The sequence below is a fragment of the Plectropomus leopardus genome, chromosome 2 (genome assembly GCF_008729295.1).
Source record: "Plectropomus leopardus isolate mb chromosome 2, YSFRI_Pleo_2.0, whole genome shotgun sequence".
NCBI classification, from domain to species: Eukaryota; Metazoa; Chordata; class Actinopteri; order Perciformes; family Serranidae; genus Plectropomus; species Plectropomus leopardus.
The window spans coordinates 34,170,327-34,196,380 of record NC_056464.1 but is presented as its reverse complement, the minus strand read 5'-3'; the positions used below and the strand labels follow the sequence as shown (position 1 = coordinate 34,196,380).

The window sequence follows — 26,054 nt, the reverse complement described above, 5'->3', positions numbered from 1 at the left end:
TGACGGGCTGCCCACAGAACAGCCTCTCACTACCACTTATTGTCTCGGACAGCAGTACAGGTTGTGCTGCCTGAGTAGGCAGCAAAGTTGCTGTGTGTAATGAAATGAATAGCACAAATACCCAAGAGGCTGTGTTAGCATCAGCATGCTAATGTAGTCATGTCATCATTACATCCCGTGTACCTAAGCTTTTAATTAATTTACTAAACAGCTGGATCAGGAATGGAGAAAAGGATTTGAGATTTTTTAATTTGCTGCTAATGACAGGATCAAGGTGTTTTTTAAACGCTGAGTCTGTTTTTTACAGTAAGGCTGTGCTAAAGAGATTCATTTACTGCATGTAAGTTCAGTTGTCTTATTATAATTTACATGGGAATTACATAGTAGTTACATGGTTTGTGTTACTCATGATGTTCTCTGTCTGGCCACTGTGCATTTTCTTTCCCCTTCATGACTCTCCTTTCCAATAGAGGGCAGTGCAGTGCCTGTATATACATGGAAAGGGCAGACACACCCACCGTTTGACAGCGGGGTCATTTGCAAAGGGCCTGATCTGTTGCTGTGACAGTTAACATACTAATTACAGGGAATCATAGACACTCTAGCAATGCCTCAGAGTAGAGTCCTCCTTCTCTGGCCCTGGGTTTCTGCTCACTCTGTACTTGTCAAGATAGTATGCAGGAACAAATTATGTACCCAGAAGGGAAATCCTGCAGATCTGCTAAATGTGCTAATTCGGTCACATTCTTCCTCTGTGATTATACATCAATGTGGAGAGGGCGATAGGCAAAAACTGCATCAATTCAAAAGGAAAGGGAAGAAAGCCCTTTCTCCTCTTTGATTTCCTATTGTGCCAAAGCAATCCTGTCTGTTGCAGTAATATGTTCTCTCCTTATTCTCTGCTCTGCTAATTAGTCTTCCTGCTACTTGCTCTCAAGATATGGACAACTACCACTCTGAATGCTGCTTAATTTGTTGTTGTTAGCCGTGTTGGGAGATTTAAGGACAGGCTGTCTTTACGTTCCACTCTCTTTTAAAGCAGGTGCAAATATGAACTTTTTGTGGGATTTAAAAAATATTGTCACTCAGTTTAATTGGTGTATGCTGAAACTAATGAGTTGACTTGATCTTTGCTTTTTCAGCTCTGTCATAAAACAGATGATTCGCATAGGACAATAAAGAGGTATTTCACAGCTGGAAAGATGGTGTTCCCATCAAATTAGGCTGTCTGTGCAGTAGAAAGACACAAATACCTTCAAAATTGGTGGAACATAACCAGAGAAAAGAGACTGTGGAATTTGCTTTTGCTTAATAGGTAGAAAACCCACAACTACCAGAATGTACCGATTGCCCTGGACTAAGAAACACATCTGCTAGTGGGTGACATAATCCAAGCTTTGCTGTTTTTCCAGCGCGGATATGCCGGCCAGCTGGTAACAAACAATCCCGAATGACAGTTAAGCCAAATAATGTTTCTGAAAAACATTTGAGACAAGAAATGGACAACAAATTAACAGAATCTTGGTTCATATTTGGTCAGCACTGCTTAGTCTTACTGTTTCATCTCAGATTTTTTAGCGTACAGGAAAGAGTATGGCGTCCACTTCCTGTTAACAAATTCTGGTATTACAGCCAAACAGTGCACTAAAATATGTTTCTGAAAACATTTCAGGTGAGAAACAGCCTCAGTTGTTACAATACAGGAAAAAGTATAGCATCAGCTTTTTGCTCAAAAACTCTTGTATTATAGCCAAACAGTGACATTATAAGGGAGAAATAGGCAGTACACCTCCAAAAACTTGGTTTGTATTTGATCAGCACTGCTTAGTTTTACTGATGGGTTTCAGTATTTTTCAGCGTCGGTTTTTTACTGTCCGAGAATCGGTACAGCACCCATTTCCTGTTTACAAATTCTTGTATTACAGTCAAACAGTGCACTAAAATATGTTTCTGAAAACATATCAGGTGAGAAATAGGAAACATACAAGTCTTGAGGCCGTTAGACTGATATATAAACTCTAGACTCTATATATCCGTGGTAGCGGGCATGAAGAAATAAGCCGAAGTACAATCAATAGTTTGAGCACCAGCCCAAGACCCAGCAAAAATCACTAAGCATCATCCAGCGACTTTGATCTGAGAGATGAGCAGAGAGACCTGGGTGCTGGTAAGATGGTAGAAGTGTACCACAGTTCATTTACAGATACTACCCCCGTTGTCAATACAAATCTGGTTGAAAATTGGCAAAGTATCCCCTTTATTATTGTCAAGAAATGAAATAATTAGTTCAAAATTATCAAAATACAGGCTTAAAACAATGGGCCTAAAGTGGTGTGGGTGAACAATCAGATCAGCGTTTGTGAAACAGTTGTGATTTCTGTTTGTCTTATGTTGTGCCAAACAGGCCACCACAGAATTGGGAGCCAAGGATTGTAAGGGGCAGATTCAAATTTGGGAGGTGCTCCTTGATGTGCAGAGCTTCCTTGGCATAAGTAGCTGCAAACACCACATGGCTAGGACTGAGCTGGCACCAGAGCTGCCTTTGTTCTGCGTTTCCTGCCATCTGATATTAAGGATTATAGAAAGCCTTTTCCACTCTTGTGCCCAGGGTTTCATCTAGTACCCCATGTTGACAAACAGTTGTGTCAGTTTCTGTCTTTGAGGTGGGTAAAGATCGCTCATCCAAAGCTTGTCTGAGCCCTGCGCGGATGTCTCCTGTCTCTGGCAAAAGGGAAGTGAAGATGGAGGAAGTGATTGACTACACAGAGAAGTTTTGGCCCGTAGTCCTCTTTTGAACCCATTAATGCAGGGGCAGTACGCTGCTTTCATCCAGAGTTGGAACTGCCATGGCCGCAGGAGTCAGCGGTGTGGGTGTGTGGATACGTGTGTGTGTGTGTGTGTTTTAGTGTGTGTGTGAAGAGGGGGCATAGCGACACAGCGAATTTGCATCACATTTGTTGGGCGTGTTGCAATCGTACAGCTAGGAGCGGTGAAGGACACGAGGAAGAAAATCTCAGTCGAGTCATGAATATGAGTTTGTGATGTCCTACCAATGTCAGGCTGTGGCTCTGAGCAGCGATATGCAAAACCACTCTCCAACTTCATTCCACTTATTGCTGATATGATCTGTGGCACAGCCAGGGGAGACAGGGAATCGTTACTGTACAGACAGTGGTTATTAAATTGAGGGAAATGTCCTGAGCCGGTTTTAATAATAAGCTGATGCCGCAAGTCCTAACCACCTCTAAAGGACCTGATAGAGGCCTATCAAGAGTTAAAAGTCAGACTGTCTACTCAGCCCTGTCGTGCAGATGGTTTAATCTTATTGTCTTCAAATGACTTTGAATATTCTGAACATAACGCAGGCCTGCGAGCACAGCAGGTGGTTGGCCCTTTGATCTCTGCATGTAGATGCTGGTGGAATTTAAATCACAGGGTGACATCGAGCTCATGAAATCATAACATGAAAAGCAAGTTCCAACTTTGATCCTGTTGTCCTTTTGTATTAGGTTCATTATGAGGGTATGATGTATTGGAAAACAGATAATGAGCAAACAACATTTTGCTGTCCCCGTACATTGTGTGTCCACAAACATTGTGTGTGTAAAAGGGCTTATGTAGCATATTGTACACTGTATATACACTCAGCTGTATGATCATTTAAAGGATGCAGTTTGTGATGCTGTTGTATTACATTACACAGAGAGCCGTCTCTGTTATTTAGCTTACCCTCATTAGTATAAATGGGACGGCCAGAATAAACATAGCACCTGTCAGTATAACAGAATATAACTCAGCAGCATTACAAATTGCTGCATCACAAATTGCTGCCTCCCAAATGGCGAGACTGTATCAACAACACTCTAAATCGAGGGCCTTATTTCAGGATCGTTGTTTCAAATTGCACTTTTTTAGCTTGGTGTACCAAATAAACTGGCAGCTAAGTAGGGCTGTCCATTGAAAGTCAAAGGCTCGAATTATCAGTCAGAGACCCTCAATTGACTGAGATTGCTTCAAGTTGTCAAGTTTCTTTGCAGTGTACTCCTGGGGATGTTTGGTCCCAGATTTTGCTGCGGAGTGAGCACAGCAGCACAGAGGAAGAGAGGGATTTCACCGTAGGCTGAAGAAGTGGTGAATTTACAGCTCATAAAAAGTCAATATGATACAGTTTCTGGCTTCTGTTGATATCTAGTGTCGGCAAAAAATGTTGTGCATTTGTGATCTGTAGTTAGCGCTGTTAGCTCGTTTACTATATGACATGATTCCCGCTATCACACTGAATGTACCATGGAGCCAGTTCAGACTTTAGAACTTTGTATGGAAAACAAAACGAATCGGAAAATCCTTGTATTGAACTGCCACATCCGATTCAACTGGCATAGTTCTGTTTGAATTTTTCTTTTTCTTATTTTAGTTAAAAGAATGACAGTTTATAAATATAATATGTCAGTATGTCTATCCAATCGCCAGAAGAAAATGTTTGAATTGTACATTTTTGCAAACCACAAAGATGTTACATTTTTACATTTCATGCAAAGCATATCATCAGAAGATGAAGGGGATAGTTGATGGCGTTGCGACCAATGTTAAAGACCAACAAACAAAACCTTTTTTATTTTCTTTGTTGTTGTTGGTTTTTGTTTTAAATTTAGCAAGACATCAGCTGCATTTCCAGCCAAGATTGTCACCCAAAGTGAATGTTTTTTTAAGCAGCACACTTTTTCAGCATTGGTTGTGCCATCAACATTTGGTATTTTAAGTCAAATCATGATCTTTTCCAACAGCAGTGTTGTTGAATTGTGAAGAATTGCAAAGTTCCAATGTATTCACTTTGCAGAAACCCAAACCGTTGTGAATAAAAGGAAAATAGAATCATGGTTTGTTTGTTGTAAACTCAAGTAATCCAACATCATGCCCTATTTGCATCCCAATTATTTGAGTGCACTAATCATCCAAAGTGTGTACATTGTACTGTGCCCTAGAAGCACCCTCAGTGGAACAAAAAAAAAGTTGTCACACATTTGTTCTATTTTTTTTTTTTTTGTAAAAACCCACAATTGAATGCTTTGGCTGTGATGGATATCAAAAATGACCTTTATGCAACATTATACCTGTTGATGAAACAATGATGATGCAAGTGTCCGAAATCCTTATTTAGTCCTTTTTGACTGGATGAAGGAGTGATTTCAGACACAGCGGGAGTCATGTCAGTTTACCTCATACTTTTAGAGAAACCTTTTGCTCTCTTCTTCAGGGCAAAAGTAAATTGTTGAGCAATAAAAGCAAATATGCGTCATTGGAATATAGTTAAGCCTGCAATTAAGGTCTAATTTTTAGCATACTTGCCTTTGTTTCAGAGCCAGGTGAGTTGACCCTGTGTTCTTGGTGAATTGACTCAGAATAATGTGGTTTGCCACCAAAGGCATAATGCATTCTCTTAGGAAAAAAAATCTCCTGTTTTTCTGCAAAATATGATTATTATCCCCGAATGATAAAAAAGTTTTCATGAAAAAAAGTCAACTATTATTCGGAGGAACAGCAGATATTTTTTCTCAAAGTAAGACATTACAGCTTTTGTAAAATACAATATTCTGCTTCAAATTATCAGTAATAAAGGGTCAGTTCAACTGACTGATGAAAGGGAACATGAGACCTTAATTCCAAATTAAACTATGTTTCAGTGACTTATCTATGTCTTTGTTTTCATAAAAGGTTTTCTGATAATTCTGGGATAATAATCTCATTCGTTCAGACAAACGGCATTTTTTTCTCTCTTAATCAAATGCTTTTGTAGATGCTGTCACCCTGCACAGATGAAATCTGGTGATTCTCTCACTTCTCAGTTTCACTGGTCAGTCACACTCATTGAACAGTTGCTAAACGTCACTTTCTTTTGCTCATTCAAATTTCACCATCTGTTTTTCAGTTTTTCCTTTTTTTAAAGAAAAATCACATGGATATTTCTTGACAACATTTTTACCATTCTCCTTTTATTAAAAGTACAACTTTTGCATTATTTTAGGTCCTTGCTTGCTTGCCTCCTCTGGCACAGGAGTAAAAAACAATCAAAGAAGGAAAGTAGGAAAGGTCACACCTTCCTTCTTCTGTGTCTAGTAGTATCATCCAAATGGATATAGTCTATTAGCAGATTGAAGGGAATTTTAGTGTAATGGTCAGAAATCTGTCACTCAATTAGGACCGGCTGCAGAACAAGTTTTAGTGCACAAAAGGTGCTGAGCGGACATACAACTTATGTTGACATGAAAGGTCAAATCAAGAAAAAACATGATTAACAAACTCAGCATCCTTTGATATTTCATGAAGAAATCAATGCTGAAATGCCATTCTCCATCAGCCTTCCTGTTAACCCGAGCAGCAACTTTGCAAGCTTCTCATGTTGCGGGCTTGTTTAGTGTGCATTACCTGTAGCAGTGCTCTGGATGTAAGTAATTTCAGGTTGACTGGCAATTCACTCTGCGGCTGTCCTGCCTGTAGCCTTAGGCGGTGGGGTTGCAGTGGGGAGGGAGCGCCAGCACCAGTCAATTACCAGTTAATAAACAGTGGAAGTTTTCTATTAGTGCTTGTTAGTGCGTGTAAAAGATTGTTGGTATGTGGAATTGGGGGAAGGCACTGTGACTATGGAATTACAAAAAAAATACAGCCATATTTCTTTCCCTGGGTCTAATATACAGCACCCAGAACTCTGTCCGCATGCCGTTTATGGAGATAATATTTGTTATTTGATTTCCAGCAGACTATACGGTGCAATATAGAGCATTTGCAGACTCATTTTTTTCATTTGAACGGGGCAGAAATGTGTGCTCAGTATTTTCACTTAATACAGTATTTCATAAGTGACTATAGAGGACTCTTTCCAATAAAGAAAATCAATTACATAAGCACGGTGGAGGCCAAACAATGCAATGCTGGCTGCAGTGTGTCTTGTCATTGATAACATTGTGGGCCCCTGGTGGATGTGATGCATGAGCCCTTTTTGGAATTGCAGTTGTCACAAATCTGATGTGTGGTAAATCCCCCCATGCATTTGAGAGCAGATTTCACAGTGCTTACTGAGGAATATTGCTGTAAGGAAAATCAGTGCACCTGAGTAGCCTTGGGAAGTAAAACAACATTAATTGGATTTGGGAAAGTCACTCTTACCAAGGGGACACCGCTCTGACAGTCTGACAGCCGAAAGCATGAATCATTAAAACCCTCCCTGTCATATTAGACCACTACCAATAACTGCCGCTTCTTCCATTTGTTGACACACAGAGCCAAAAGCTGTGGGTGTGTGTAACTAGGCAGAAAATGTTTGCAGTAGATAAAAGACAGTCACAATAAATGGTCCCATCCATTCTGTCCTGCAGGAATGGGTGTAATTACACACGTTTTACATTTATCTTCCAGGAAAGCAATGCATGTGCCTCTGCTAACCATTGCCACCTGGATCCAGCATATGGGCTGGCGCCCTCTTGGGGTAATGGGTGGGGCGGACTCTCTGTCGACCATTGGGTCATTGGTAACCAGCAGCTGGGAGGCCGCCCTCTCATCACATCAACAAATCTCGCTTTAATTAGCTCACCTGCCCGTTTCCTCCCTTTTCCTACCCACGCTCCCCGAAGTCCTCCATCAAACCTCCCTCAGCCGGCTTACAGGCTCACCTTCCTCTCTCATCCTTCCTCCACACCTGGGAATAGCTTGAGCTTCTCTACTTCACACCTACAGCTACACACACACACTCTCACACACAGAGTGCTATAAACAAGAGAGACAATTGACTTGGAGAAAGCTTGGATCTCATTGATTTTTAAATGGTGCCTCGGTGATACCTTATTAGCATTTGGATCGCCACAGAGATGGTCATAGCTGAAGACCGCTTTTCCTTTGTGTATGGTGAAATAATTTGCACATTCACAGGTGGAAATGATCCACACAGGCTTTGCTGTTATGTTCAGCTAGACTCTTCCCAGTGGCTGTTTAAAGAAGTTCAATAAGTGGACCAATGGTTTACTGTATTGATCATAGCCACTGTCTACACTTTAATGTGAACACAATCTTTCCTCGTCTCAGTATCCTTGTGTACATGAAGCCCAGTGAACCGTTCTCATAAAATGTTGCTTGTTCAGATGTATTATTCCAAAATGATAATATAAAAAAACATGTTTAATGTTATTTAAGCCTTTTAGATTTAAATAACACTAGGGATGTCGGTTTCAGTTAATTTTGCTTTTGATTGCCTGCTCCCATAAACTTTTAACTAACCAGTTAATTTTTAAGAAAATAAAGCAAATTGATGTTAAATATAAGAGGCCTCCCCTTTTAGTCCAGCACTTTGTTGACTTGGTGAGCTTTAGCTCTGTATTTCAAAGCACTAAACCATTTAGAAGAAGTGAAGTTTTAATGTTTTTTAATGTAAATGTCTTGTTTTTAATTTTCTGTTCAGAAAGTTCCCAACCCCCAGTCTCCACTGGTTAGCTAACATAAACCTTAGCTGCTCTGCACTGTACAGCACCCGGGTTGGTGGGAGATAGCTGGTTGCATCGTGCATCAGTGACGGGACGGAAAAATGGTGGCCACCCTGTGCTCTCCTACCAGGAATACTCATTGAGTAAATGGCTTCATTATAACCACAAACCGCTTTATTGTTAACTATGTTAGCATACACAGGGTGGCTGTGGCTCAGGTGGTAGAGCAAGTCATCCATTGATGGAATAACAATAAACTGGGTAGCATATAGCACCTGGTACGGTATCCTCGGCCACAAATGTGTACGTTAATGGTTGAATGTGACTCGTAGTGTGAAAGCTCTTTGAGTGGTTGAACGACTAGTAAAGTGCTGTACAGTGACCACTAGCTATGCTCACACTGCTAATGTTGCTAACAGAACTAATGGTGATAAAATAGTTTTCTTTTGTATAACCTTTATTTAACCAGAAAACATTTTTCATTTTTATTGTAAATGCATATTGGTCACATTAACTTCTAATAATTGGTATCACTATGGGCCCTGAAAAAACAATGTCGGTCGACCCCTAGTAATCACCAAATGAGCAGTGCGGCTACCTCCAAACAGAATCAGTTGGTTTGCAGTGCATCAAAGTGAAGAGTAGCAAAATTAACCGAAAGACCGACATGTGAAACCAAGCATATTTTCGCTGCATCCCCATACATGCATCCCAAATTGTAATGTAATGTTCAGGAATTGGCTGTAAATGGGCCAGCAGCTCATTGCTAGAACAATATTACAAAATGAGATTTCCTCTTTATAACCACAATTATTTTACAAGAGGATTCAATTTTTTCAAATGGTGGATATCTTATAAAGGATGAGCCCCTTCATTTAAATATCAGCTCTCTGTCTGAAATGCACATTCCTGCCTTTGAATACCTTATGAAGTTGTGATGGGCTGTTCTGACGGAGTGGAGGAATCCCACTAGTATTTCCAGACAGACTCTAGAGAGTGCTAACATACAAAGCAATCTAGGTCTGAGAAGATTGGCCTACAATGCTTGCCAGTCTCAGGTGACTGATAAAATCCAACCACCATCGAACTACCAGTACCGGTCATTATAGTGCTTCGGTCCCTCTGGTCCACCGCCGCTCTCTGCTTCTTAACCACAGGGCTTCCATATGGACACTATTATGGCGGCCGCTTAATTACCTATCAAAAAAACATTTCATTGCACTTGACAGCGGACTAGCAGAAGGGGGAGAGGGAGAAAAAAAGACAGAGACAGAGGAAAAAGCAGGCATGAAAAAAGAGTAAAAGATGGGAATGAGAAATGGGAAAGTGGGACTGAGAGATTGATAGAGAGGATGAGCCATGCATCTGCGTCGTGAATTTGAATAGATCGAGACAGACATGGTGGGGGGTGGGGGGGTAGCCTCGCAGTGCAGATGGGGAGAGCAGCAATCTGGCCAGTTTTTTTTTTTTTTTTTTTTTTTTTAGTGTTTACAAACAAGAGAGAAAAAGGGGGAGGGTCCTGGCCAGGAGAGGCTATAAATTACCTGTGATTGATGCTTGCTGCCGTGGAGGACGACAGTTAAAGACGTGCGGTGCTCATCGCTGACCCTCTCCTCGCTCCCTCCTCCCCCTCCCAATCCCGCACACTCACCGGGTCCCAACCCCCTCACCGACCCCAGCAACACACAATTAGCTGTTCCGTCTGTCACATGGCCCACCCTTAGCGGTCATACACCAAAATAATAATCATTTCCTACCAGACAGACTGCTGGTTGGAAAAGCAGCTTTCACCACGGGGGGTTAGATGCATCAGCCACACGACACACACACTACACTGTAAATGTCAAGCTCCATCACTCCATTTCAGGCAAACAAATCTGCTTTATGTCGAAGGATTATTGATTTTTTTTCACTCTCACAAATGTTGGCTTTTTTATTGATAATAGATAGACTGATGTCTTGGTTCAGGAGTTACGGTGCATGTTCAGGACCCTTGTAGGCGGACAGCAAAAAAGTAACAGCAAAACTAGGCATGATAACAAATCTAATGGTATAAAAATAAGAATTATGTAATGGAAGCTAAAACAAGGCCAAAACCCCAATGCACCTCCAATAATAACTGAAATGTCAAGCATTGTTTTTGGTGTTTCAGTGTGTTGTGTTTAGTGAGTCACAACCAGTGTTTCCATCAAGATTGGTTACCGAACTTGGTTCTTTTGAGGATACTGGCCAAATTACGTTGATTTTACGGAATAATGATTCACGTGTGATCACGCTGCCAGTTGTCGGTATCTCCGCCACGGTGCAGAGCTGCCTGACTAACCTTCAGAGAGGAGGCCGAAGCGGCGTGAAACTGAGAAGCCCGCCAGGGAGCTTCACTGCCACTCTATCAGCTTCTCACCTAGTCAAAACTATTGCTGCAGTGCCAATCAGTTGCAATAGTTGAGGCTTCTGGTCTATTTTCTCTTCTGTATTATTTTAATAATAGCCTAGTATCCCTGCTAGATGAGCAGACATACCAGATAAAACCAGAGGAGCAGAATTGTGTTTTAGTCCACCACAACTTGTTCAAAAAATGAAATATTTCTTAATACAGAGAACGGAAAGTACAGAAAAAACAAAATGTACCATTGAGTACTTGTAACAGTATTGGTTCAAATATGAAGGGTACCCACCCTAGTTTCCGTACACTTAGATTTAAAGAGGCCCCACGGTCATGGAAAACCTGAAAAAATATCATAGAATGCCACAGTATCTTTTACCAGGTCTGGAAAAGTCCTGGAAATTTTTGGAAAAGTCATGGAATTGTGTTGCATGTAATGAAAATTCTGTAGTTATTGGCGTAACATAGCTCTGCTCTGCTTAGCATCAATGCATGACTTTTTTTTTTTTTTTTTACCACAAATACATTTCTTAATTTTCTCCCCCCATTCTGTCTCTACCTTCACGTATGCCAGCTAGTTTGAATGATGTATAATCAAAGTTTGAACATGATGTGTTTTAATTATTCCACGCAAGTGAGGCAAGAAAAAGAATGCTGTGACAGTGTGGTTTAACATGGGGTCATAAGTCCCAAAATTTCCACACCTGTGGAACCTAGAGCACAGTAGTTCGAAAGGTACAGAGGATTATCTTTATTTTTTCTTTTTTTAATGTGTCAACTGATCTGTCATCTGTCACTCTCCCACTTAGGTAAATCTATTGCTCTGTGTCAAGGGACTGCCTGTATAATAATGTAATTAACATTTGGAGTAAAGTGTATACTGTATAATTCTGCTTGTGTTATATGTTATCATGAAAATGTTATTATGGATCTTTAAAAAGTCATGAAAAAGTTTTTGTTATTGTGTCCATGAAAATGCGGGGACCCTGCATTTATGGCTTATAATACTGGTGAAAATCCATCAACGCTGATGTGAAATGACAAAGTTCTCATGAACAGCAGAGTTGAGGTACTTTATATAGCAGGAAGTTTAATTTCACATACATCCTTGTGAAAAGTCAGCAGTCAGTGCCAGTTTTAAGGTCACATAGAGGTTTTTTTTTCTTTTTAGACTTCATCAAAAAGAACAAAAAAAAGGTTGCAGTATTGAACCATGATATGTATTAAATCAATATTAATTTTGTCTCTTCTAGCTCGAAGCTGCCCTCCACAATCCTGTTCACTGTGCGTTGTTGGGTTTCTCTGCAGCGAGCACCTCCTTACCTCAAGGCTACTTCTGGGTAAGTAATGTGTTTTCTGACACACATATTGACACACAGGCAGACACATCAAAAACCTCAAACCAATGCCAAAGCAAAACAATGCATATTTTACAGCTGCTGATAATTTTAGCCTTTAACGCAATTACCATGACCGTTTAAACGTCCTTTCTAAATTCTGCTCTCATTCATTAAAAACAGAATGAGTAAAGGTATCTTAAGGCTAAGAATGCGACATGCACAATTTTTCTCTGTAAAACGTCGCCAGGAAACTGTGAATTAATATAGTACAGTATAAAGGCAAGTGGTGGGTAACTGCTACAGAGTGTTTTATGATGAGTGGGGCAAATTGTGCCGCCAGAGTATCACATCGAAATCCCCGGACTTGTGGGAATTTAGCTGGATCTAGAAAAAAGTGGAAATTCAGGTGAAAAAAAATGATGCCGAGAATCCGCTATTAATCTTTAAGTTTCAATTTTTGTTCCCCCTCCTTTTTGGAGAAGGTGGGCAATTTATCAGGTAATCCTCTTTCAGCCTAAAAGGTGGCTAAATCCAGTGTGGGTCCTCCAGGACACAGACTGCAGCTCAGTGTCTCAGACTTCTGCTTTTGTGGTGTTATTCTAAAGAGGGCTGGATGCTCACTCTGGTTTGGAAAAGGACATATGGTGCAGTCGGTATTGAGGGTACAGTGATTTCAGTGTTTGAAGGAGCAAAGGCCGCTCTGACCTTCAACCTCTCCTGGAGCACAAACTATTACAGATGACAGAAATGCCCTGGACTTTTTCCTCCCCTTAGACTGTATATAAAGATGGACAACCACTTCCTCCCACTTTACAAAAAAGACGCCAAATTATCCCATATACAGGCGGTGCCATCTCACGCTTCTTGGACTCAAGGTCTTGCCCATACACCTTTCCAACAAATCGTGAAGCTCCGCTGATCATGCGCGCACTGATTAATGTGGACAGCTGCTAATCATATTGTCACACCATATTTTATAGCATCAAATAACTAATTGAACCCAAACTCAGCAGAAAAACCAACCTAGAAACAATTTTTGGTCTCAAAAGATCTTTGAGGTGAAGACGTTCGATGTGGAGATCCTGAGCTGGTTTGGTTACACGTTTTCTGCCATTGTGAGGCCGGTTGGATATACTGCCAAATTAAAGAAAACAATACTGGAAATTTCTTTTGGTAGTGAAATGAACATTCAGTTCACGACAACCGCTCTAGAGGACATTCTTACAGCCAGCACGACAATGGCATGCACCTCCAAAACTGGTGACATCTGTTGAATGTTGTTGTATGATCAAACCTTTATTGTCACCATCATTAGGCACACCTGTGTGATTATGGTGCTGCTTAATCAGCATCCTGTTATGCCACACCTGTCAGGTGGATGAATTAACGTGGAAAAGGAGACATGCTCACTCTTGTGGATTTTAAGAAATGTGTGACATAATTTTGAGAGTTTACTTATTGAGAGCATAAACCATTCTAAGATCTTTAACTTAAATCTGTGACTTGTGTTTATATTTTTTTCAGTGCAGTAATGCTCTGTCAAAATGGAATGATTCTCAATAATTTATCAGTTGTATGTCTTGAGTCCAATTAGGATGGTGTCTGGGTCTGGACTCTAGGAATATAGAGGGATGGCAGGTTAATAAGTGTCATTTTTGGTCATTTTTCTTAAGAGCCACAGGCTGCATGCCTTCCCATGGCTTAGACCAAGTCCCTAATAGGCATTAAATATGTCTGTGACCATCTAATGCCCATTTCCCACATGTAGCTGTTATATTTATAATGCCTCAGCTCTTTCAATAGCTGTGGCCAGAGGCTTTATGTGCTTGGATTGTCCGTCTGTCCCACTCAGTCTCGTGAATGCAGTATCTCAACAATGCCCAACAGAATTATTTCAAATTTGGTTTAAAAAAAAAAAAAAAGTCCATTCGGAGTACAGGATGACTTGATTATAATTTGGTGGTCAATGGTCAAGGTCACTGTGACCTCAAAAGACATGCTTTTGGCTCTAACTCCAAAAATTCATACTCTAATTATGACAAAAGATTCACACAAAATCTCTATATAATGAGAAAGTGGTCACATTTTATATCCAGTAGGTCAAAGGTTAACTTCATCTTGACATCACAATGTTCTTCAAGAACACTTTTCTGGCCATTACTCCACATCATATCTAAGGAACAGAAGGGGAGATATTTGGTGACATTTACCTTGGGTTTCCCCCTTGTGAATGTGCTGATTGAATTGATAGTTTTTGCTGCTGGAAGAGTTGAAGATGTGTGTGAAGCATCCATGTTTTAGAATATGCAGCCTCTTTGCAGCCACGTCCATATTTGAAACACTATCTACTGTTGTGGCTACATGTTAATCTGGGGACAGGGATGTAACCTGCATCTTGACTTGGTTGGTGGAGGTGTAGATCTGCAATGCAGTAATTCTGTCTTTTTGTTGTAGTTTTTTTTAATTATTTGGGGATTTAATGTGAAAACTTGGAAGTTAAAAGTTTTCAATTCCAAAGTCGAATCATCAGGGCATCATGTTCAAAGCTGGTTAAGTTCAAGTTAAATTTTAAGTTCACATTTTTTGATGTGCCAGATTGGAACCCAATCTCTCCCTGCAATGTGTCTTTGCATGAAAGTACCAAAAGAAGAAAGTTTTTAATCTGAATCTTTGCAAAAAAAAAATGTTTACTGAGGTTAACTGAAATGGAGCAATGCTCAGTAAACACTGAAAATGCACCTTTGAATTGAATTATAATTGCATTTAGAGGCAGTCACATTTTATATTTTGAATAGATTTTGATACACTTTGATACACAGTAGCTTGTTTGTCTGTAGAGACCCCAAGGACTTTGGCTCCTTCATGGAGAATGCTGTTTTCAAGGATGTTTAACGCTCAATCCAACTTGGAGGACTTTTGGTTTAATGTTCCACATTTTCAGCTGACAGTTTTTCATACTGAATGGACTCTCAAGTCACTTAACTTAGGAGAACATTCTTTGGAGGTTTTGGAGACCAACCTTGCAAACAGGATAAGTAGCTCCTTGAACACTAAGCACATCTACCCTTCAGGCACAAAGAATGTTACATACGGTACGGTGAGCTTGGCTATGTAATATATATTACCTTCATACCTTCCTTATGTGACAGACAGTCTCAGTGTGCTGCTTACTTTCAGCTTTTCAGACTAATAAATACTCATTAGAAACCCACAAAAAGTTCATAAAAGTAAAAAAGTAAGTCTTGCGCCGATTTTCCTTATTAAACAGAGAAATATATCTGTACAGCTTTTGAATTCAACTTTCCCTCAGTCACAGAAGACTGACAAGGCTTAATTGCCTCCTTATCTCATCAGAAAACACATTTTAGTCAAACAGAAAAGTTACAGAATAGAACTCACCCACACTGTCTTGGTTACCTTTCTAGTAACAAGTTAGTAGGTTCACTGTTACAACACTTACCAGCTCCTGTTTGGTGGAAATAAATCCTTAATTTTCCTTTTTAGATGTTTAATGCATGCAATGTTTATGCATTTATTCCCCTACTCTCTCTGCTGTTTACAGCTCTGTAAATTATCCCTCCAACACTGGGTGTTGTGGTGTCTGTCAGCACTTCTGCCTGTTTCACCAGCAGAGACCAGAGACTGAGCTCTGGTGGTGCATGCTGTGCACTACATACAATGATTTTAAGAGAAAGAGGAGCAGCTGTGTGGATGGCAGTATTAAAAAACATACTCTCAGGATTTCTAAATATCCTGATATACTGTAATACCTTGACGCTGCCCAAGCCTACTGTACAGCGCAAGTAGTCACAGCAAAAACAAACTGGTAGCCGCTAAAAAATAATAGTGAAGGCTTGCTGATCCAGCAAGAATAATTAGTGGCTGAGCGTTCCGCCTCCAGTTGGTTCTACCTCCCTGGCAGGCTTGTCAAATAAGGGATGACACTAATCATGTTAAAGTGAGATGGGCTATGGGGATTTCTGTGTGCTTTGATCAGAGTAATGACATTGTGTCTAATCAGCCTGATGCCCTAGTGTTTCCCTGTTTGCCTTCACCTTTCTTGTCCCACTTTCCCCAACAACCTACATCTCATTTTTAGATAAAGCTCCCGTTAAATCTGCTGTTATGGTTTCTCTTCTTCTACACTTTCACAGCAAATGTCAGCGATGGGAACTTGAGAAGCATCCATTTTCAGAGTACATCAACAATCTGGTGACCCATGGTTTTGGCTTCTTAATGTGGCAAATACAATTGAGCAGAGTGTGCCATCATGACTATTCTCCCACGCTTCCTCACTTCGTCCAGAGCAATCTAATTAATGCTGGCAGAGCATTTACTGTTTGGGAAGTTTTTGCTTCTCCCAAGCTGAGAGCAGGGATCTGTCCAGGGCATGACTCCAGATATCTATTTCTCTAAATAAGTAGTGATGACTTTGTCAGGACACAGTATCTGCTCTGGATATCAGGCGAAGGGAAACGGAGGGAGGAGGGGGGACAGTGTTCATTGACGGGAACAGTTTACTGTGGTGTGTGCAGTGTGCAGTGTTTTGGGAGGCACAGAAGGACAGGTGAATGTATTAATTGTGGAGGAGTCTGGGTGAGAGGGGCCTTGCCTCCAGCTCTGGTTACACAGAGTCACTTGAAGCCGTAGTGTGTTTTTTTTTTCTTTTTTTTTGGCTCCTCCGCTGCAAGATAAGTCCTCCCTATCTTTTTTTTTTTTTCACGCTGTGCAACAGACCATTATTTGTTCTGGCTCATTCTCAAGAGCCCACAGGATCGCTCCTGTCCAGATTCTGCACGCTGATACAAATCAAACAAATGATTGCATGCAAATAAGGGTGAGCGTGGAGGAGAAGAGCTAAAGACTATATTTAGCTCATGTCACATTCACACGATGTGATGCATACGGAGAATAAATCTGCGCCGTCTAGCAGCAAGCAGCCGTGCTTCTTTTTCCAAGAAGGACATTGTATTTCGTCCGGACAAGCAACCTAGGAGTAATGACTAAAATCATATTGAAAACCCACAGCGACACTTTAATTGTTTGGAAATGGGAGCAATGCCATGTTAATTGGAATTGCATGAGAGATGGGTTGGAGGGCTCCTGCTGTCTTCCTTCCCTCTGCATTGGCTTTGACAGGCTCACACAAAGGCCAATATAAATGTGGTACATAGGAAATCAAGCTTCTATTGAGGCAGACGTTCAGCCCGCGGGGTGTGAATCGCCTTGGGAAGCATGGTATGATTGGTGGACCTTTTTGAAAAACATCTAAGGTTGCTGTCTTGTTTGTTAGGGACCTACCTAACAAACAAGCTCCTCTTCTAAAAGAGACCGACATCTACAGAAACTTGATCCAAATTAAGCCACTGAATGCTCCCAGCTTTCAAAAGCTCAGTTTGTTTTTCTGTGCGTTACTTATTCTGGTACAGAGAGCAGTGTCTTCAGTGTGACCTTGGACACGTTAATATCAAATGTCAGTTCAATGGATTGAAAATTATTTTATTTTCCTTTTATAATGAACTGACTGGAGCAATAGATCAGTCACTTGATCTTGTAAACTCATAAGAAAAAAAACCCTCATTGATAAGCAACTCAGAGCCTTTCAGAAACTTACGAGAGCCCCTCTGTTCTCCGCTGATGAAAAGATCGCAGAGTTATAAGAATTGTTTGATGTTCCAGAGATGACATTGTGAATCCATTACATAATATGTTTAAAATTCTAAGTGATATTCGCAAAAAAAAAAAAAAGAAGCAAGGGAGGACTACAAACGACAAGGTCTGAAAGGATAATTGATTTGAACTTTTTTGAAATCTAAATTGCTGACAGGTAGGGAATGTTTAACCAAAGACACATTATCCTCTGGCCTCTACAATTTGATTAAGACAGAGAACGCACATTGCAAGCATGATCTGAGGGAGGCTGGCCCGGCTCTGCTCTCTGCTCTTTCTATCTCTTTTTTTTTCCTGTTTCAGCAGAATAGTTTATTACCCGTGGCATTATGATTCAGTCCATTGGTGCAGCTTAACATGGGGTCTTGACCTCTTTCAACCAGGTTTTTTTCTCCCTACAGGTGGCCGGTGGAGGAGAAGGTTCGCATGGGCAGATAGAGATATTTTCCCTCAACAGGCCCATGCCGAGGACTGTGAAGAGCCTGCAGGTAGGCTCTGCTGTCCGATGCCTGGAATATGTGCCAGAACCTTCTCCGACTGACGAAGCGGAGGCTGGAGTTCACAAGGCCACTTCGGGGATCGGCGCCAACATTTGTGTTGGATTAGACGATGGACGGTACGAGACTAATCACATAAAGGGATGGGATGCTACACAATTTTCATATTCAATATTATCATTTCAGTATTGGGATAGTCATGATATCCCAGCCCAGACACCAGAAGAAAATGTTGGTATGTTTGTGCAAATCGCGAATACTTTACATTTTTATGTTTTATACGTTTCATATAGTGACATAGTATGTGCTGACTCACGAGGAGGTGGAGAGACTCGTGTATAGCGTGACAGTCTAGACCCCTGCCAAGGTGCGGACCACTTTTCAAAACCAACAAGTAAAAAAAAAAACAGCCATTTTTTAAGTGAGTCATTGCCAAGTTTTCAGCTGCTTTTTTAGCCACCAAATGTCTGTTTTTATTTTAGCAACATGACGCTGTGACCAGTGGGAAGTGCCAAAAGCGGTTTGTTTTTTTCCAAGATATTGCCACGTTTCCTGTTGGGAAAATACGAGGAAGTGTGGTTGGCTTCTACAGAAGCATTGCTGTGTTTTTTTGCCCGGATAGTGCTACAATAAGCAGTCAGTTTTTACTGAAACATTGTTGTGCTTCCTGCCACAAAAAGCAACTTTTTGTTTTTACTGTGACATTGCTGTTATTTGTAAAACCACAAAAAGTGGTTGTTTTTAACCACGACATTTCTGTATATCCAGCCAAAGCCTAAAAAAAAACATTAAGCTCTTAGGTGTCCGCTACATAATAACGTACAAATGTGACATTTTTCATTTGCAGAAATGTACAATGCCAACATTTATTCTGGTGAATGGGTCGAATATACGCATGAGTGACTTGAAAATCTACTTAGCTCGCTAACGTAAAGTCCTATATTGATTTCCTATTTTACTTTTTATATTGTCACAAGGAGGAGATGGCATCTTTCCAGTTATTTCACTGCTCATTGTTTGTTTCTCACTTAAAAGGGTGCTCACTAAAAAAAAAGTCCAATATCTTTCTTTAATTTTTTTAGGATACTCCATGCCTATTTACAGAGAACTACAGACACACGAGAGGGAAGAAAAACAGGCTTCTTTTTAAGTTATATAAAACAACGTTATTGCATTTGATTAATTGGAAATAAGATTTGTTGTTAAATAGAAACAATAAATATAAATTCAAGTGCACAGTTGTTTATTCAGTATACTCCACATCTTCTATGGTAAAATAATATCCTTTGCATTATCCTTTGTTACAATCTCCTGCAGTATCTAACATTATAGATTTCCTTGTCAATATTTCATCAAAACAAGAAATCAGAGTTGATACCCCCCAACACAGCGTCAATACTGCTACTGCTGCTAAGATCACAGTTTCATTTTCAAATCCAATAAACCTTCTGATCCCCTCAGTGTGTAACAGAGGATAGGTTTAATCTCAGTCGCCTGTCATAGTTACCCTGAATAAATTGCTTGTTTGCTTTTTCAGATAGTTTTCCTGAATTTTAGATTTAGCCGTTGTGTTACCACTTTTCTGTAATTTTGATTTACAGTAGTGTTTAGACATTTGTACAAGAGCTTGAATCATATGTCAGCACTTTTTTTTGCTGACTCATTCTCTTTTCATGCAAGTGTCTGTCCAGGGAAGAAGAAAAAAATACGTACGGAGAAATAAAAAAGACAATTTCAGCATTTTAGCGCACTCGAAAGACTGTCATCTCCAATGCTACTTAACATTTTCTTCTCAGACAGAGAAACAAACAGCAACGTGCATTTGTCATTCTGAAGAAGACAATAAGATGCAGCAAAGTTCAGATGGCATTTCAAACACAAGAAAGACAGAGTGGTTGCACATACACAATGCTTTGCTCCAAAGTGCACTGTTAAATCAAACTGCATGAAAACGAGGCACTCTGTCATTTCAAATGACGCTCATTTATCACGTTGGCTTGTGCTGCTTTTGTTCTTCCAGCATTCTGGTCTACGGCAGTGTGGACACTGCAGCACAATGCCTATTGACCCTCCATAACCCAGAGGGCTGCCCTGTGCTGTGCCTGAGGCACTCCTCTCGCTTCCTGTTTGCAGGCCTGCGGAATGGGACCATGATGGTTTATGGAAGAGGTAACAACGGTAAGGTGCTTCCAAGGTTGCTTTGTTTTCAGACTGATGCCTGTAGGTTTGTGTTTTTGAAGCATTGCTCCCTGTGGCCATTCTCCGTGTGTGGTCTGTTGGGAAAATGAGAACGTGTAATTGTCACTTCTGCTTTTTAGAATGTGTGTTGTATGGTCAAATATGATGGAAAAATTAAGCAAAAATGAAGTTAAGATGCAAAACAAATTTAACAAAAGCTATTATCAAGATAATATTTTTTAATTGTGTATTCTTGTGGATACAATAAATTAGTATTGTCATTGTTATTGTGTCTGAATTCTATAATGTGTCCTTATACAATGGTTTGTATATATTATGAAAATGCACATACAGCTTTTAAATGACGGTATGAACTTAACCTAAAGTTACATAGGTTGAGTTTAGGAAAGTAAACAAAGATTTCAGTCTTTTAAACGTATTTTCAAAGTATACTTGTGTATGGTTTGTAATCACTTATGATGCAGCATAGATTCTGATAAATGCATGAAAATTTTTGCTCTTTACTTAACGCTAACAGTTATTTAATAAATTTTAATAAATGCATCATGTGTACCTCACTTTAGTCATCACATACAATAATTAATGATAGCACCATCGACTGTTATAGCACACTAGCCATTACTACACTTTATTTTTGTTTGTGTATAGGTGAGTATAGGTATTTGTAATGCATTATAAGCCCATCAGTCAGCCTCTGCTTTACTATTCAAGAGCATCCATGAGACACTTGCCATTTATAAATCATTATAAGTCACGCCTGTAATGTTTTATGACTGATCAGTAAGCACTATATGTGTTAATGAATGTCGTCAATAAAGCATTACGGATGCATTATAATTCACTATGAATGCCTTCATGATGCATTATAGATGTGTTCTTCCTAGAAAGTGTTACCGAATCACTTTCCCTTTTCACAGAACTTCACATTTCTACCAATTTTCACACCCGCTGTAAATATGAAAATACCACTTCACCATGTGGTCGATAGCATGCCATGTTTAGTCAGGCATCGCACAAGTCCGGGGGGGGTTAACACCATCTCAGCAGTGGTTTGCAGCCTTCACAGCCAGCAGGAGCACAATAGCTCTATCACTGAGTTCCTCTTACCTGGCCACAGTATGTCAACGCGCCTGCCTTCCTCCTGTGCTCCTCTCTCCTCCCAAGCAGAAAGGATGATTAATTACACCAAGCTGCTGCACGCCGATTAAATATTACTATTCATGCTTTGTATAAAAAAAAGGGACAGGAGAAAAGCTCTGGAGGTTGCTGGGGAATGTTTGTGGATTCGGCACATCTGTTAAAGATTTATGCCCTTGACTACCATGCAACTGTCTAAAGACACATTTGAAGCAGCCAGGAAATGTCAAAGCTTCGGTTGAGACTATCAAAATGGACATGAATACATGAAGCGCATTGTTACAAAGTGAATAATATGCTTTAGCTCTCATAACCAAGATATCCAAACCATCTTCACATCTGTACTTGCTCAATTGCACCTTTTGTACACACATTTTGTGTTCTTTATATTCTGTTTATTCATTATATATTTTTAAATTGCTCCTATACCTTTAGCTCTTATACTATTTAAATTTAATATTTTTATTCTTCCTTTATGTTAATTGTTTTGCACCAAAACACCATAGTAACACAGTAAAATTCCTTGTAAATGTGAATGTACTTGGCAATAAAGGTGCATTCTGATTTTGATTCTGATATCCACATCCGACATCATGTCTACTTACAGTGAAATTATTTTGCAAGAGGAGGCAGAGAAGTTTTTGGTCTCGTGCTGCATTTAAGAGGGAGAATCGTGGACGTGGTCTTGCTTAGGGGCCAGAGGGACATTTACAAGAGTGAATTTTGAAAAGGTGGAAAAAATGACCTTTACAACATGCCAAGCAATTAACCTGTGGGAGTCAGAAGGCATTGTAAAGCTATTCTGCTATGAAAGGCAGAAATAAACAACTCAAAATGTTAATTAAATGGCTGGGTGCTCTCCGTTCTCTAATTTTGCTTCATTAAGGCATAGCAAAGGAAATGCTTATGTAATTCACTTTATGATGTGCTTCTGTGGTAGCTGCAACGTGTGCCCCGTGATTAAAACTCAAAGAAGAAAGGTCTGCTCCATTTTCACACTGACGAAGCAAAAAGAGAGAGGAAGAGAGAGAGCGAGAGGGAAGAAGCAAGTGGATTAAAGTGTACACCACAGTTATAAGCATGTGGGTGGAAAAGGTGCAAACACTGTGCTGCGCAGTGTTGCGATTGAAATGGAAGTCAGAGTCTTTCTTTGGTCAACCTGTTGTTCGTTTCTCTCTCACATGGCTGTTTTCACATTCGAGCGAGACAGAGCGAGGCTCCACTGTGAGCCCTCTCTGCTGATGCTTCAGTATTTGCTCAACGATGTTAAATAGCTTTAAGAGAATTTTGAAAGTAAACACCAAGCCAACTTGCTGTGATACAAGTGGGAAGAATTTAATTTAATTGCCTCGCTCAATGTGACAGTGTTCAAACAGAAGTGGGGCATGTGTTCAGAGTTTATTAATAAAACTTGTAGCCTTGCAGTGATAATAGCTAGTTATTTAAGTGTTTCTTCACATCCTCGTTATATCTTGGTTGTAGTTTTGAGCCGTGTTTTTTTTCTCCCCCAGATGATTTTTGGGACCCAGACTCGGGCAGATGTGTAAGCCTGGGCTCAGAACCAGTGAGGACACTGTTGGTACTAGATGACTCAGTGTGGGCGAGCTGCGGGAACTCTGTCACAGCCATGGACATCTCCAGCCTCGCCACTCAGGTAAATAACTGAATCATTGCTGGGCTTATAATGTTACACTTCACTGTGTAAGTAAAGAGTATACTGCCTCCACCTTAGCAAACTGTCACAGGAGTACATTATTCAAATGGATATTCCTCTCTAAAGGGAAAGCATTGAGCAGGACTTCAAGTGGTTGTATACTATTGATCTATATATATAGGTGCTTTTTTGTTTGTTTATTTAGCTTTTGCATGGTTTGTTAAATTTGCCTATATATACACTGTGTATTAGATAATGGGACATGTTTTCTCTTCATTTTCTGTCTGTGTATGCACTTTCTAAAGGATATTTTTTCTAACACAAACATAACTGAAAATAACTAAAACTGGATGGAATTGCCTTGTTTTTAGGGCATACACGGCAAAAACTTTAGCCCATTTTGCAATGGGATCACTTCAGCCATGATATAGCATTCCTTGATTTAAAGTAAATTTCGGCCAGGGGCATAAAGTTGGGGGTCAGTGGCCCCTGCCAGGGTTAGAAATTAACTTTTTTGTTCACCAGCTGCTCAAATATGATACCATTGCATTTTTTTGTCTGATGAATGAAGAAAATGTATCAGCCACCTGCATATTTTACCGACATGTGGGTAGTGGCTCGCGCTAACATCCAACACTGGCCGCTGCTCTACTTCAGGCACCCTTTGCTCGGACCACATCCATCTTTAAAGTTGGTTGCCATAGTGATCTCAACTACACAACTGTAAAGTTTTGTGAGCCAGGGGCGTAAAGTTGGGGAACCAGCGGCATCTTAATTACCTACTGTTCCCCTTCCTCTGGCCCCATTGTTAGGACCACGCCAATCTTTGAACTTGGCCTTCATTTTGATCTCAGCTGTACACCCGTTAAGATTTTAATGACAGCATCTTGCACGTTTACAACGTTATCATGTTGACAAAATCTGTCTACAGACAGACAGCCATAAAAACACCAAGTAAACACTCAAAACACCTTCTGTGGTAGTTCCCACTGCAGTTGGTGTTGCCAGGACTACATTTTGCCATGGCACACACTGACTCATGAGGTGAAAACAATTTCAGCCTTCCCTACATTGTCACCGCTATTAAATAATACATTATTTTAACAATTTTGCAGAAAAACTGGAGATTATAATATGTATCATTTCAGAAGCTCTAGTCTGAAGGGATTATCTAACAAGCTGAAAATGAAGCCTGCAGGTCAATGGGGGCCCTCAGAAACATTTTGTTCAGCCCTTAACATGACATGAAATGCATTTTTTGTATTTTAAATAAATGTGCTCTCTTTAAGTACTTTCTCTTTCAATAGCGTACATTTATATACACTCTGCTTCCGCATCAAACTACGCCCCCCTGAAGTGTCTGTCAGGTTAGGACTGACAATTTAAAGAAAGCTACTGGCACCTTAAGTGCTGCCGGAGTTACACTGTCGTCAGTGCTCGTGCTGTTAGCGAAAGTAAGTGATTTAGGTGGACACCTCGCAACTGCACTTTTCCTGTGCAGCTCTCAATCATATGCTGGTTCCCAAAACTGGCACTCAGCCATCAAAACTTAGAAATTCCCTAAGTTAGGAAATGTGCATCAGGGAAATCTGTCATGTTTCTAACATCCCTACTTACAAGGTCAACTCCACCCATCTCTGGAGCTGATAAATATTCTCAGTTTTCACTAAAACACGGTCTGAAGATGTAAATGGATGAGTTTATATGTGAAACTGCTTGACAAGCTGCTTTATTTATTTGTTTTGATGTTATTTTGCGGCATTTGAGGAAAAATTCCTCTCCTTTCATTTTCTGAAAAGATTTATGCACACAGCCTCAGAGAGCCAGCTTTGTAATCTGTGATGTCATCAAGATTTACTGCCTGGAGCTGCTGCATGGACAACGAATCAAACTCTTTGTAGATTCATACAATGTTTTTTTGGAGCTCTCACAAACAAATAAGCTTCATTTAGCTGTAGTGCTCTGAGCCCAGAGTTATGGTACAGAAATGTTCAGCGTTATCTGCAGAAAATCACCCCGGATGTTGTCTCTGTCATGCTTTCTATTTTTGTGCAGTCATTCTCCAAGGTGTTCATCTGCAGTGTGTCATTAGAGGTGTATAGGGGGGCATCTTCTGCGGCTGTGGTAGACAATAATGAATGACAGAAAACCAACTCTTCTGGGTAATGTTAATATGATATTCAGATACTGAACTGCAAACCATTACCATTTAATTACAGCTCCCAGATGTGAGTGTGCGTGGCTGTGTAAATGGGTAGAAGGTCTTTTGTTGAAAAGGAGTATGTGTGCGAAGCAAATCCTCCCTGAGTAAATATAAGTTTATCACATAAAAAAATAAAACTGTACAAACTGAAAAACAAACTATGAACAGAATGTATAAGTGTTACAGCCCCAATCATATAAATTAGCTTTCCATTTTTAATATAATTGAGCTACATTTCCAGAAAAAATAACAGAATAAGGAAAATGGCATATCTACAACCTTTATTTACAGATGTTTTGGTACGCCAAATATAAAGTCTGCAGATGAACAACATTCAGTAAAGTAGCAAAATGTTTAATCATGTAAAGTACAAAGTAAATGTTGACTGATAGCTGATGTTTAAATGCTGATAAAATGATAGTTTAGGCCAGGAAAAAGCCAATAACCAATTAATCGGATGATATCATGAATCCTAAAATGTGGAAATGAGTTAGCATTTCCCC

At 40.0% G+C, this 26,054-nt stretch overlaps 1 protein-coding gene across 1 annotated transcript in view; it reads left to right on the top strand.

The window, feature by feature from the left end:
* The window catches only part of arhgef10la (Rho guanine nucleotide exchange factor (GEF) 10-like a), a 122,293-nt gene that overhangs the window by 74,538 nt on the left and 21,701 nt on the right, over window positions 1-26,054 (top strand). Inside the window, exons 16-19 of the mRNA XM_042509431.1 lie at window positions 12,105-12,191; window positions 18,263-18,477; window positions 20,379-20,536; window positions 23,206-23,348. Coding sequence (XP_042365365.1) covers window positions 12,105-12,191; window positions 18,263-18,477; window positions 20,379-20,536; window positions 23,206-23,348 — 603 coding nt within the window. The remainder of the gene's footprint in view (window positions 1-12,104; window positions 12,192-18,262; window positions 18,478-20,378; window positions 20,537-23,205; window positions 23,349-26,054) is intronic.